The sequence below is a fragment of the Gopherus evgoodei genome, chromosome 1 (genome assembly GCF_007399415.2).
Source record: "Gopherus evgoodei ecotype Sinaloan lineage chromosome 1, rGopEvg1_v1.p, whole genome shotgun sequence".
Lineage (NCBI taxonomy): Eukaryota > Metazoa > Chordata > Testudines > Testudinidae > Gopherus > Gopherus evgoodei.
The window spans coordinates 126,966,781-126,981,749 of NC_044322.1; the positions used below are offsets into that span (position 1 = coordinate 126,966,781).

General features: G+C 40.1%; 1 protein-coding gene and 1 non-coding gene across 2 annotated transcripts in view; one reads left to right on the forward strand and one right to left on the reverse strand.

The window, feature by feature from the left end:
* The window catches only part of LOC115656022 (cAMP-dependent protein kinase catalytic subunit PRKX), a 55,370-nt gene extending 41,270 nt beyond the window's left edge, over positions 1-14,100 (reverse strand). The window contains exons 1-2 of the mRNA XM_030572220.1: positions 14,040-14,100; positions 3,207-3,375 (exon numbers count right to left, since the gene is read on the reverse strand). Of these exons, the coding sequence (XP_030428080.1) occupies positions 3,207-3,375; positions 14,040-14,055 (185 nt within the window). The 5' untranslated portion in view covers positions 14,056-14,100. The remainder of the gene's footprint in view (positions 1-3,206; positions 3,376-14,039) is intronic.
* On the forward strand, positions 486-558 carry TRNAK-UUU. The gene has a single exon. It is a non-coding gene; the product is annotated as a tRNA-Lys (tRNA).
* Positions 14,101-14,969: the final 869 nt, after the last annotated feature.

Below are 14,969 nucleotides of genomic sequence, written 5' to 3' on the forward strand. Positions count from 1 at the left end.
GTTTTAAGAGAAGACCAAATTCTGCTCTCTCCCTATAGTTAAACACATTTGCTTACATCCATTTCCTTGTACAAGGGTTGCTGTATCCTCTCTCCAAACTATCATGGAATATTTCTATTAACTTTATATATTGCAGGAACATTCAGAGATACCAATCAAGATTAGGTCCCTATTGTGCTAGCAAACAGACTACTGCTGGGGGAATTCTGTGTCAAAAAAATTAAAAATTTGGCACAGTGTTTTAAAAATTCTGCAAAATTCAGTATATTTCATCAAAAACAACAACATAATCACATCCGGGGCTGCCAGCAGGAGTCCCAGCTGACGATGCTAGGCCAGGGTAGGAGTAGAGGAGAAAAGGGAATATCAAATTCTGTGTGGAAAAATAAAATTCTGCAGGGAACATGAATTCTGCATTGCGCAATGGTGCAGAATTCCAACAGTAAGAACATACAAAATTGCTGTCCTCACCACCTAGTGTATGAGCCTGGCTAGCTCAGTTGGTAGAGCATCAGACTTTTAATCTGAGGGTACAGGGATCAAGTCCCTGGTCAGGCAGAGGGACACTTTCCTCCTGTGATATCCCCCAGAATTTCACAAGGACTCTCTTTGACTTCCATATTTTAAGACAAGTGACATACAAAGGAGGGTGGGGGAGGGAGAGAGACAGGGAAACGTTTTAATGTACAAATTGCTTTTTTAATTATTAAAAAATGTCACCTGTCCTCATCTGCTCCTCAAACTCTAGTCACCATTAGCATTTCTAGTCTCACTTTAAAACAAACTTTAGCTCCCGCAACCTCTCTAAAAGCAGAGGAGAATAATTCACCTGCTAACAGTAGCACAAGTTTGATTTCACCCCTTAGAGACCAAACGCATCAGCTCTGCCACACTTATTTTTCATCTGATGCAAAAAGTCCTGGCATCTAACCATGCTAATGAGCCAGCTGTAACACTTTAATGAATCATTTTTTCCCTGTTTGAAAATTTCTCTAGAGCAAACAGTATTGGTGTAAAAGCAAGAGACACTTATTTCAGCTGCAATCATCCATGATCAATTAGTGGCTGAATGTTTAAATTATGCTCTTTGACCTCAAATGTCTAATGCTTTTAAAGTAAATATGTGAGCCCATATGTCACTAGCAGACCTGGCTTCTGGAAAACTACATTTTGGTTCTGCTTATGGATTCAAGGAACTCCAGTCAGCCCCTGCACCTGATTTGGATTCATTGCTTTGTTCGCATCATATATATCAAAGGAAGCCAAGAAGTGGTCCAGTCTGATTGGAAGTGGGTAGAATTAGTACAGCAATGCTGAATTATGCTTTCAGAAAGAGGCAGATATGGATGGCAAACAAGTATAGATTAATGCTGACTTAGCTGCATTCATGTGTGTACTCATTGGGAGCAGCCTGGCTATATATGTGATTTTATAAATCTGCAGCTAAAACAAAAATCCATCATTCAGACATTATGTATTTGCTCTATTCCTGGAGGACTTGAGGTCCATAAATCAATTTAAAACAACAGTGAGAATCATACTCGAAAAGGTGGCAGATTAGTCTCCCATATGTGCTTTATCCACAATAAAGGTATATTAAAGGCAGTAATGCAATTTTTTTCTATCCCATGCCTGTTCTGAGGAAGTTACTACTGGATGTGTGAACACTTAGGGCTTGTCTACATATTGTGGCAATGTAAACTGAAGGGGCATAAACTGTAGAGTTCTCTAAAGAGCTGCGCTGTAACAGCCCCGGGTGGATCCTGCTGACGTGCTCCAGAAGGTAGAATCATCTAATTTCACAGATAAGGGCAATGCAATACAACGGGAACAGCTTGTAAACTTCATATCTTAAAGCAGGGGTGGGCAAAATACAGCCCATAGGCTGGTTCCAGCCCAACTAACGTTTCTCTCCGGCCCACCAGGCTCTTTGACTGCCTCCTCGCGATCTCTCGGCTGCTAAAAGTCCCACGGCGCTGCAGAGCGCTCAGGCAGGCTGCCTGCCTGCCCTGGCCCCACGCCACTCCCGGAAACAGCTGGCTGCTGTTGGCATGGCTCTGCGCGCCCCTGGCAGTGGGGGGAGGTAGCTCTGTGCGCACTGCCCCTTCCTCCAGCACCATCTTCACAGCTCCCATTGGCCAGAAACCAGCCGTATCTGAGCGTACAGGCAGCACTCAGAAGCCTGCTGCCCACCTCCCTCCAAGGGGCACGCAGATATGCATCGGCAGCAGCTGGCCGCAGCCATCTCCGGGAGCAGCACGAGGCCACGGCACGCAGACAGCCTGCCTGAACCCTGCTTCGCCACTGGCTGGGAGCCGCCTGTGGTAAGTAGCTCCCTGCCACAGCTTGCACCCCCTCCGACACCCCAGACTAGAGCCCCTTCATGCACTCACACTCCGTTCCAGACCCCGCACCCCCTCCATTAATATAGTAAAAATGTGCGGTTCGAAACTCCAACAGGGCAGAAACTTTGAGCCCATGAGCAGAATTGAGGGGCCCCAAAGGTACTGGGCTCCCAAACTGCAGCGCCTTACTCAGAGTGGGGCCGTCCTGGCAGCAGCTCCACCCCTCCACGTACCACCTCCTCTCCCCCAGCCCCCCACCCCACTGGCCAGGTCCTAGACAGAAAGTTAGGGCCAGGTGGTGTAGAACAGCTGTTCCTCTCGCTGGTGGTGCCATGTAGTGGGCAGCCATAGCATTCTCCCATCTGCTGCTGGTACCCAGTACTGTGGCTGCTCCTCAGCTTCCAACCCTCTTTGACTGCTCATGCAGCCAGTCAGAGTTGCCCAGGTGGTTCCAGGCCCAGCAGAGCCCTTAGGGAGTAGCTACCAGCACACAGCCCCAGAAATGTGGGTGGCCTGCTGAAGTGAGCTGGGGGTAGGGGTGGCGCTCCCTCCGTGGACCCTGCTGTGCAGAGCTGGGCACAGCCTCGCCAGCCATTGCTGCTCCTCCCCCTTCCCCAATAGAAGTCAAACAACACCTATGCCTAACCGTTTCCACCCGTGACCAGGAGCCCTGAGCCCCTCCTCCCCACTTCACCCTGGAGTTTTTCTAGCATGCTGAGAGGGGCTTCAGAAAGAAAAAGGTTGAGAACTCCTGACTTAAAGGACACTATTTAAGCCAATTTAAAAAGTTCGTTGTTCCTGAATATCTGGTCCCAAAAATAACCACGCCAAAAAAAAAGTGAAGGCAGAAGGAAAACTTACAATCTGATCAGAAATGGGTGATTGACCTCTTTCAAGACTGACTTCTCATTATGTACATGCTGTTCTTGTTTTAGCCGAATGACATCTGGAATGCTCATTACTTTCAGGGCAAAGTAACGTTTGGCCATTTTTTCTTTCACCAGATGAACCCGCCCAAAAGTACCTGTGCCTGAAAATTAAAGAACAAAAAGGTCAAATGAACCAACCTTTTCTATAATTGTACATATAAGAAATGCAGAAATGCAATAAGTTTGTTAAAGTAACAGTTCCTGCCCACTGAAGCGGGGTAACTGAATTCCAACTTTTCAGCTGTATTTTTTACTCCCCCCCCACCAGATTTAATGACATCTTCACAGCAATTTCTTATCAATATTTTGTTGCAAAATCCTATTGAGGTCCCTTCTAGACCTACACTTCTATGATTCTACAAAAATTATAAATGTTTTTAGATAAATGTCATCAAGTAAAGGTGAATAAGACAGTCCATATTTTTCTTGGTTTCTCCCTTTCAGCATCATTACATTTTAGCACATTAGAAAACTATATAAAATGAAGTATGTTTTACACAAACAAAATGGGTTGGGGAAAGGAGAAAATGAAATCTCAAAACACTGGCAGAACTGCATACTGCAGATAAAACATAATCATGGTCAAACTCAACAAATTTGATACTAAATTGTTTGGGGTCTTGTGCCTCCATACCACATGAAAAAAAGCCAATTTTTCAGTGGCATGTTCTCTTTTGCAGATACTGTATGTTAGCAATGAATTAGGGGTGAGGAGGAAAGACTCCTGTAGAAATACCCCCCCCCACACACACACACGTGGTTGCACTTCAGTCATGCATTTACCTTTTTTTAAATTTAGTATATACCTTACATGATGTTCTTATTAAAATTGATATTATAAAAGTAAATCCATCACGAAGTGATTCACATCTACAAATCTTTTTGTCATTGCACACTTCAAATACACCTTTCATCAACAGAGTGTCACTATACCATTCGTAAAATTATAAGCTTAAAAACAATGCACGTAGATGAAGAGCTTTAGTTTGCTTATGAGAGAAAGGTAAAGTTATAATTACTATACAATACTTGTGCTTGCATTGTCTGTTCACCCATTTTACAGCATTGACTAAAGTTAATTGAGGATCTAAGTGAAATGACAAGTAAATACCTTAACATCGCAAATTATTTTAAAAGAAATCAAGTTAAAAGATAAAGGCATTTGTAAAAATATTCAGTCACTTGCCAATCTTGCAAACCTCTCTCCACAACTCCAATCTCCCTTTGACACATTACAGTTACTGGAGAAATAAAGAACAGGGCAAAATGACTAAAGTTAACACTTCAGACTAGTGTACTAAAATTAGTAATGACAATTCATTTTTCCCAAAGCTGCCTCAAACCGAAGTTCATACTACCTATCAAATTTACTAATTTTTTGATTAATGTTTATATACACTGTGCCAAAATTTGAAAAGGCCATGCTTTTGCATGGACACACCTTTAGATAAGAGTATAGTTAGAATTCAAGGATGTGATTTTTGTTGACAAGCATCCATTATACCATGTATGCACAAACTGATGACTAAATATCTTCATCGATAACTGAAATGCAGAGATGATGAAAGTAAGAGACGCTGCTTGAAAATTTATTTGAATTTGATTTAAGGCTATTTACTTTTGTGAAAGTAGGAACCTATACAAGAAGGATGGACTCCACCTAAACCAAAATGGAAAAAGATGGCTTGTATGTAAAATTAAAAAGGTCGCAGAGGATCTAAGCGTTGGTGGAAAGCAGGAAGGTGAGTAGGAAGCGCATGCTTCAGAAGACATCACTTAGGGATGAGTTCATTATACACTAGCAAAGAAGATAGGAAAGCCGTTCGTAAACTACAGGTAGAAGCTAGTGAGAAACAGTCAAACGTAAGAGAGTCCCATTTAAATAGTACACATAAAGGCAAGCAACTCAACATTGACAAAATACAACTGCCACAAATCTAAATACTAAGTGGGTAAACAAGAGTGCCTGGTATTAAATGAGGATATTGATATAACAGGCATCAAGGAAACTTGGTAGAATGAGGATAATCAATTGGACGCACTAATACCAGAGTATAAAATATACAAGAATAAGAGTAGGTTGTGACGGTAGGGTGAGCGACACTACGTGTGAAAGAAGGCAGAGTCAAAGTAAAAATCTTAAATGTATCAAATTGTACCACAGAATCTATAGATAGAAATTCCATGCTTGAACAATAAGAGTATAGCTGTAGAAATATATTATCAAGCACCTGACCAGAGTGGTGACTGCGAAATACTCAAGGAGACTAGAGAGACTACAAAGGCTGAAAATGCAATAATAATGGGGGATTTCAACTATCCTCATAGTGACTTGGTATAGGGCACCTCAAGAAGGGATGCAGAGAAAGTTTCTAGACTGCTTCTTAGAGCAGCTTGTCCTGGAACCCACAAGGGCAGAGGCAATTCTTGATTAAGTCCTAATGGAATGCAGGATCTGGTACAAGACGTAAACATAAGTGAACTGTTCAGTAACAGTTATCATAATGTAGTACATTTAACATCCTTGTAAGCGGTAAAATGGTAAAAACAAACAAACAAAAATAAACCCATCATAGTAGCACTTAACTTCAAAAGGGGAACTAGGCAAAAGTGAGGAAGCTAGTTAAGCAGATGTTAAAAGGAACAGTCACAAGGGTGAGAAGTCTGCAAACTGCATGGGGACTATTTTAAAACACCATAATACTGACTCAAACTAAATGTAACCCCCCCCCCCAACCAAAAACAGTAGAAAGACCAAAATACCTTACCACGGCTAAACAACAGAGTAAAAGAGGTGGTTAGAGGCAAAAAGGCATTCTTTTAAAAGTAGAAATCAACTCCTAGTGAGGAAAATAGAAAGGAGCATAAAGTCTAGCAAGTCAAATGTAAAACTATACTAAGGCAGGCCAAGAGAGAATCTGAATAGCAACTAGCTAAGGACAAAAAAAACTAAGAGCACAAAAAACAACTAAGGGCATGGATCACTCAAAATTGATGTGTTCTGTTCATGTCCTTTGAAGTCTCACTAGTCACTGCCAGAAGACAGGATACTGGGGTAGATGGACCATTGATATGACTCAGTATGACCATTCTTATGTTCATGTGATGTTGACAAAGTTTTGTAACTGTTCAAACTCTCTGAATCTCACTGTCACTAAGTAATTATTGTCCAACCCTCCCTATTGTCTGCATGATCTCCCCACCATAATTTCTTTCAACTGGTACAATTTAAGCCAATAAAAATAAAATATTTATCCATCAAAATTACAGAAAGTAACAAAAACCAAATTCTACCAAGCCTAGATACAGCTAATAGACACAAATTCCAAGACCAGAAGGAACCACCGATCATTTATTCTGATCTCCTGTGTAACAGGCCATAAATCTTCCTTAATATAATTCTTAGAGCATATCTTTATTTAAAAATTGTCTGTGAAGGGAGAATCCACAATGACCCTTGGTAAATTGTTTCAAGGGTTAATTATTCTCACCATTAAAAAGTTGCACCTTATCTCCAAGTCTGAATGTGTTTAACATCAACTTCAAGCCATTGGATCGTGTTTACTTATCTCAGTTACACTGAAGACCCCATTATTAAATATTTGTTCCCCATGCAGATATTTATAAACTAATCAAGACACACCTTAGCCTTCTCTTTGTTAAGCTAAACAGACTGAACTCTTATCATTATAATGAATGTTTTCTAATCATTTACTAATTCTATCACATGTGGATAGAAAATGGCTAATTGTGTGATGAATTAAATGCATGTTTTGTGCATGCCTCTAACGGAAGCTCATTTATATATTTCAGTGCTATCAGCAAGTTAAGCTGAACTCGCACTACACTGATCTCTCATGAATAGCCCACACTTGAAAACAGTTGCCTACAAATGCCAAGGAGCCTTTATGGAGTAAGAACTGAGTTGTCTGGGCAGCTTACCAGGAACAAATGATAAAATAAAATGCACAATCCTTTGGCCTTTTGTTTGAGCTAGAAGCTCCAGTTTACCTTCTACACTACAGATGCAAATCATTTTACAAATAATTAAGTTTTTCTGTGTGTTTACATGCTTAACATATTTTCCTGTTTCATGTAGCTATTTTTTCAAGTGTTTCTAACTGAGAACAATAGAGACAAGGCATTTGCTAAAACAAGCAACAATCTGTAAAAGTAGTCAGTTTGTTTTTAAAATTATCTTCAAGAACATGAAGTGCAAGTCACTAACCCAGTTTATAGGAGCACTGTATGGGAGTTCAGCTGTACTCAGATACAAGTTTCAGAAATATGCAGACAAATTTTGTAGCAGAGTAAACCCATGAAAGGCTTTTGTGTCCAAATACAAAGATTTTAACAAAACAGTTTGTGGTCACACCTAGCCTGAGTTACAGTGCTTCATTTAACCACCAAAACTGTAAACAGAGGTCAGAGAAAGCTTAGTAACATATTGCAGTATGTCACTAAGTTACCCTGGGAAATTTATCATGAGATTAAATCCCTTAATGAATTCACATTACATGACTATACGTGTAAACAACCTTGTTTTCAGGTGGGCTTATGCAGTAAAATATGATTCTAATCAAAGCACCATCATCCCCAACATATTTGAAATATTAATGATCTGTGTAATATTAGATACCTTAAACAAATCTAAAATCAATGTTATTTTTTTAAAATGCAGCAGCATGCAGTTTTAAATAGATGCACTGGGAGCTAAAAGAGACACCAAAACTAAAGTTACAAATGCCCAGTGAACTGTTGACCAGAAGTTGTCATATTATGTTTCTAAATTAGGTCAGTGACAACTAGAGAAAGCTATTAGAAATTAATCTGAGACAGACATTTACATTTCCAAATATGAACTCAGTATAAATAAATAAAAATATCATTAACACATTACAAGTGAAGGCTATTGTGTGTGTTTTAAGTTACCAAATGAATACAAATTTTTCTAAGAGAAGGGAAGGAAAGTTGTTTCTAGGACCCCGTGGCATTTTTGATCTCACATTAAACAAAATTGTCACAGTTACTGTGTTGAATCTTTTATTTTGGATTTTATTATTTTCAATACTCCTGCTAGTTTAACTTTACATATGATGGGATTCTCCAAACAAATCAATCAGTTTCAAGACATGGTCTCATGGACTCATTCAGTAATAATCTCACTCAGGTAGCATTGCCTCAGTTGTAGAGACTGGCAGCTTATTCCAGACCTGTGGCAAATATCTAATCTAGAGTGCCGCAGGGAAAAAAGAAGACGCACCCACAGACAGGCAAGAATGTACAACCTCCCTAACCAGTTTTATTGTTTGACAACTGATCTTAGTCAAGGTCTTCTTTGTGTAAACTAATCCATAAGCTATTACAAGAAAGAAGTTATGATCCAGTCAATGATCCTTCCTCTCTACTCAATCAAGGAAACATCTAATGTGTGTTTTTGCAAAGCAGAAGTCATTTTTTTTAATAATATTAATTTTCTTCTATTAGAATTTCACCAATTATGTTCAAGGCTTCCCTCTCAGAAAATACAAAGACAGTAAGACTGCCTAAGGCAACTACCAATGACAAATGGAAGCACACAAACCTTCCAGGATTTGTGATGGATATGCTGTTCTGGATACCCCAAACAAAAATATTCATTGTTCTGAATATGAACTAAAGTTTTAGTTGCACATTTTAGATTATCCAACATTCCTTAAATTAGTTTGCTCTCTTCTAATCATTTTGCAGTCAAGAGCAATGATCGTGGTGAAATTTCATGTAATAAGCAGTAAATATTTAGTATTCAGCAAATACATTGCTATACATAATACAGTGTGCATGTACAAAGTGAATGATACTTGAACAATGATTTTAAGCTATATCATGCAAGTCCTATGTTTTCAATTTTAGTTCATACGTTGGCCTCTCCACTATAGAGTACTGAAGGTCTTCCCTCTAATTATCAAGGCTTTTTGTAAGCATTCATTTCCCCATAACATGGTACTAAACATGAGAATTAATGCTGATTATTAAAATAGTCCTCATGCAAATTGCACTCAATGTGGACATATGAAACACTCTGGCTTGATTGCTGATTGCCAGGCCACCCTCTGAAGGCCATCAAGGACTAGAAGATCCCCACCCCAACTGTAGAGAGCAGAGATGTACTGTAAAGAAGTCTCCTTCTTGACTGAATAGACCTGAAAGATTAATATAATATGCGGAGGGAAGGAAAGTCCTGTCACTACTGATAATTTTTAAAATGATTGTTAGTCTCTTGTGCATACATATTGAGAAAGACTATTGTTCAATGGTGCATGTGCACATGCATTTAGAGGAGTCTATTCTATATTTTCCTACTTACAGCATTCTTCAGGAGACGTGACAAAGTGTATACGTAGAACTGATAAATGAAATTGTTTTAAATAGTTTACTTTATTAATGTAACTTCTGTTCATCATTCACTACACTTGCCTACACTGTAACTTCTGTTCATATTGTAATTCAAACCCCATTTTAAAACACTCACTCCATTTTGTAAAAGCTTTCTCCAACCTTCATTTTTACAACCCCGCTGTAATCTTATTAGTTTAGTTTAGATGTGTGAATGAGGTATGTATGATGAGGGAATCAACCTCCAGCCCCAGCCTGTCCTGATGAGATAAAGTTCAAATACCAACGGCTGAAGACCTAGACAACAGCCCTAAACCAAAGTAAGAAGCCATCCACCCTAAAAGAAAAGGACAAACAGAACAACAGAAGGAAGATCAAAGCCAGGTCCAAGGCTGAAAGTCACGCCTGCAATTGATGGTGTGATCAGTCTAAACCCAGAGCAGGGTGACACAGCAAACACCTATAGACTTTGAATCCAAACTAAAAGCCTATAAAAAGAAGGGTGAGATAAAAGACTCTGGGTAACATTCTGCTGCCAACATGGAAGAACATCGGTGCCTGCCCAACAGAGATCCAGCTCAGCCCTTGTGCCCAGCTTTCCTGGCCAGTTAGCTGCCACAAGCTACGAACCCAAGCTGCAAAATCAAGCCATGAACTTAAGCTATCTTCAGGACTGGTAACTATGCAGCAGCTGCAGAACACCTAATAAATGTATGTGTGTGTGTGTGTGTGTGTGTGTGTGTGTGTGTGTGTGGTGTATAGGTATAGGTATAATGTGTGTGTATAAGAATTAAATATTAGTTATTAGTCATAAATTATCATAATAAATGTGGCATCTTTGTCTTATCCCCTTTAAAAGATCCTGTTGGTTTTTACTGGTCTAATATAATTGGTACAACATATACACAAGGATGATATACAAGTATGTGTTATTGCAGCTCAAACTTTCCCTACCGTGCCTTGTTACTTCTTTTCACTCCTGTATTGACTGCACCAGAGGTAGCCAACCAGTGGCTCTGGAGCCACATGAGGCTCTTCAGAAGTTAATATGTGGCTCCTTGTATAGGCATCAACTCTGGGGCTGGAGCTACAGGTGCCAATTTTCCAATGTGCCGAGGGGTGCTCACTGCTCAACCCCTGGCTTTGCCCACAGGCCTTGCCCCCATTCCACCCCTTCCCGCTCCCTTCCCTGCCATGCCCTTGCTCCTCCCCACCAGAGCCTCCTGCCTTTCACAAACAGCTGATCAGGGGGTGCGAGGGGAGGCGTTGATCAGCAGGGTTGATGGTGGGTGGGAGCTGGGAGCTCATGAGGGGCTGCTATTAGTGTGGCTCTTTGGCAATGTACACTGGTAAATTCTGGCTCAGGTTGGCCACCCCTGGACTACACAGTTAAATCTGATCACACTCCTAACTCGTTCTTCCAAAGTCAGAAACTGTCATTTGGTTGCTGCTTAGCATAAGCTAAACAGGAGAGAGAAAATTATGGTTGTAAATAATTCTCTTGTAAGTACATTTTAGCATTGTAATATTTACTTGGAGAGAAATTCTGGCCATAGCTTCATGGGTGCCAAGAGTCCCAAGAGCTGAAAAAGCCAGGCTGAGCTGCACAGAAGAGAGGTAGTGGGTGGGATCGAGAGGGACTGTGCATGGTATGCTTATACCCATGCATCAGGGAGAAACTGCACAGGCTCTGCACTGCAGCAGAAGACAGGAGTTGGGACCAGACTGCCAAAGACCATTGACTGGCTCCTTCTCTCCAGTAGCTTCTTGGAAGCTACTGGAGGTGTCTCTTGCTTGCATGGGAAGGATTATTTACCCCTTCCCATTATCACCTCGTGTCCAGCTACCCAGGCTGGTCACAGTTAATAGACGTGTGCTTTACATACTACTTTAAGTACATAGTTAGGATTGCTTTAAAATAATGGACACTGGTCCTGTCCATGATAAATGCATTCCCTTAGATTATACAGTATTTGGAGATCTGTAGCCAATTTCATTAAAATCCTATATTTAGTTGTACAGGACAACTTCAGTAGTCCCAAGTACTGTTCTCGATGAATCTTGGGAACGTTACAATGAGGCAATAATGTTGCCTCAGCAGGATAATGACTATGCACGTACATTGCTTGGTTACTGCAACCTAAGTGTTGCATTTTTAGAATAAACAAAGGAGTTTACATAGCATAAAAATGGTACTTAACAGTTTTTCTGGGACATCCCCCTCTTTTGAATGAAAACATACACCATCAAAGTAACATATGGTAAATGAAGGCCCACAGATTCAGGTAAGCAGGTGAAGTGTATTTCTTCAGGGAATAAAGAAGCTTCTGCTGTTTGGGAAGTTGGGCAAGACAATTCCAGACCTTCAGAGCTGAAAGGGCAAATGTGTGTACTTTAAAATGCTAACCATTAATCCATTATCATCTGTTTCCATGAGAAGAACACACTCCTGGAGCCTTCTGCAAATTTAGTTAGATTGCAGAACTCTGAAGAATCTCAACTATTTCCTTGAACAGATAACCTTAACATATTAGAATCCACAGTACAAGCAGCAAAGAGTCCTGTGGCACCTTATAGACTAGTGGGTATTCACTCACGAAAGCTCATGCTCCAAAATGTCTGTTAGTCTATAAGGTGCCACAGGACTCTTTGCTGCTTTTACAGATCCAGACTAACACGGGTACCCCTCTGATACTTGACACAGTACAAGTGAGTCCACAGGAAGGAGTGTAGAAATACTAGACCAGCCTGGCTGAAGTGTCATTGAAATTGAGGATAGAAAAGGATTATGCATATCCAAATTGTACAAACTTCAAACCAGTCTGCCTTGGTCTAGGCCAGAATTACCACATTTGGCTTCCATATTTTGCCATCCTCAAAGTCTTGCTAGGAGAAAACTGTAAAGGAAGTGGGAGTATTTGTTTCTTAGTGCAATTTTATATAATTGTAGTGTAAAAAGTCTATATTACAGCTGTTGATCAGCCAAGACATTAGAGTGAACAGTTTCCTACATTAATAGCGAGGAAGCAGGAGATATGGTATTCCAGGCAAGAGTCATTGTCAGTAGCCTTTGCGTCCTCTTTCTGTTCATCAGAGCCAGTATTCATTGGCATTCAGATCATGCTTTAAAGTCTGGGAGCAGGAGGTTGAGTGTGGGTAAAAAAGAGCCATATTTTTGAGTTGCAAGGATTTGGGACGTTCCATGTTTCAGAAAATGTGTGTTATGTATTGTATATTCAGAGATTCTGTACATGCACCAAAAGCATTAGGTGAATAATTCTGAGGAAAAAATATTAAAATAATGCAAGTGTATTTAAATATCCAGGTACAACAGAACAGATTTAAGAATGGATTCTCTGTTTATAGAGACTGGCAGTTCTGGCTTTTCCTGATAAAATGGTATACTTTGTGTTAATGTATTTACTTTTCAGAGATGTTTGGGGAAAAATGTATTGTTCTCTACAAAAAACTGACAAGAAAAATTTTAGTTTTTGTGGTTGTAAATTTTTCAAAAAAAGAGTTCCATGTAGTCAAAAAGCCATCTGCAGTCAAAGTTCCATTGGAACATTTTTCACCATCTGTTATATTATGTTAAAACTTACTTGGCTTAGCCAAAAGTCTCATGGAAGAACAAATGTTATTAATGACATGTTTTACATATGTATTTTTTTCACAGCAACCCAAGATTTGCTTAGAATATAATGCAGACAAACTACTGAAACAAAACTTTGTCAAGGCAGCTTCTGAGACATACAGAAAAATCAGGATTGTGGGTTTGTTTTAAGCCTTAATCACTTCAATAGCTCCTTCTCCACTATATCAAGACTGAACTTCTTACAGCTATTCAATGCCATGAAGATAGGCTATTACTCTAATCTTAGTTTACCTTGAGCTTTCTGATCTGACTCATACTGTACCAAGTTGACCCTAATCTAACACTTTGGTGGAGACACTTCTGTTTTACTATAGTATGAGTATGATTTAGACCTCCTGTCTCTTGTAAGTCCCTACCCCCTTTACTTCTCTAATGGCACCTCAGAGCCCCATCTGTCCATTCCTCAAGTTACCATCAGTACTTTCTCTCACCACAAATCTCATGATTCACTTTTTCTAAGCTGGTCTACTAAGTCATACCTTTCAAGACCCACTTTGTCAAGACAGGACCCAGTTCCAGAACTACATTCAAACACACCAAGAGACAATCTATTTAAATGAAAAACCTTCTTGGGGCACCAGGGGGAAGAGAGGTCAGTTTAATATAATAAGCAAATGCCCAATAAAACCCTCCCAAAAAAAAAAAAAAAAACCCTAAAAATTCACAGAGTTAAAAAACAAAACAAACTTCCCGGAAAGTTGACAGATATTTTGCTTTAGAGAAGCAGCCACCTACCTGTTCCGTCTACCATGACTGGGTCCAGCCCCTTTGGCTTCCTATCCTCTCAATCCTTGAAGGAACTACTTCTGGATATCAAGCCCCCTATCCACTCAGACACACATTGCCTGTTTTTAAATATGGGAAACAAGGACAAGCAGAAGTCAGGACCCTGAGGGCTCCCATATCACAGAAGTCTACTCAAGCAAGTCAGAGACACAGGTTTTATTTATGGTTTTTAAAAGTGTTCCCCACTGTGCGAGTGCTAGGCTTTGTAGAGTAGCCACATGCACTATTACTGTAACTCCACTCTACTATTTGGTTAACCCATTTAGATCAGAGGCAATGTCTTCTCACTGTGAAGTGCTGTCAAATCAATACATACTTGAAAAGGATTCTCTGTTTTTTAAGTTCTGTATGAAAATGTATGCACAGTAACATTCTGCACCTTTGAGGGGCACTCAGTGACCCCCACAGTCCTCATTTTTATATAATTATTACTTATAAAGCATGCCTTGTAAGGTGTCGGGAGAGATCATAATCTGCTGCAAGTCACTTCTCTATCATTAATGCATATGAAGTTATGAGAATTGTGTTGTATGGTGGTCACTAAAACATGCTGTAAGTTGGGGAATCAGCCAGATATTAGTCCACAAAGGCAACAGCAAGAAAAGTAGCTAACACCCAGGTGGGGTTTCAATCAACCCATCATCATCAACAACCATTGTCCAGCAAGGGAGCTACAATGCAACGACTCATTGCATGAGGCTACACCAGGGGAATTGCTCAACCTTGCCTAGAGACTCAGCAATGCACCCAGACATGCCTGGACTTGTGTTTTCTAAGCACATGGACTCAGGGTATAAAACTGAACACAAGGGGTCCATGCTGGGCCTTTCTCCTTCGTCCACCTACTCTGCAAGCAACAAGGACACTCTGAAGACTCCA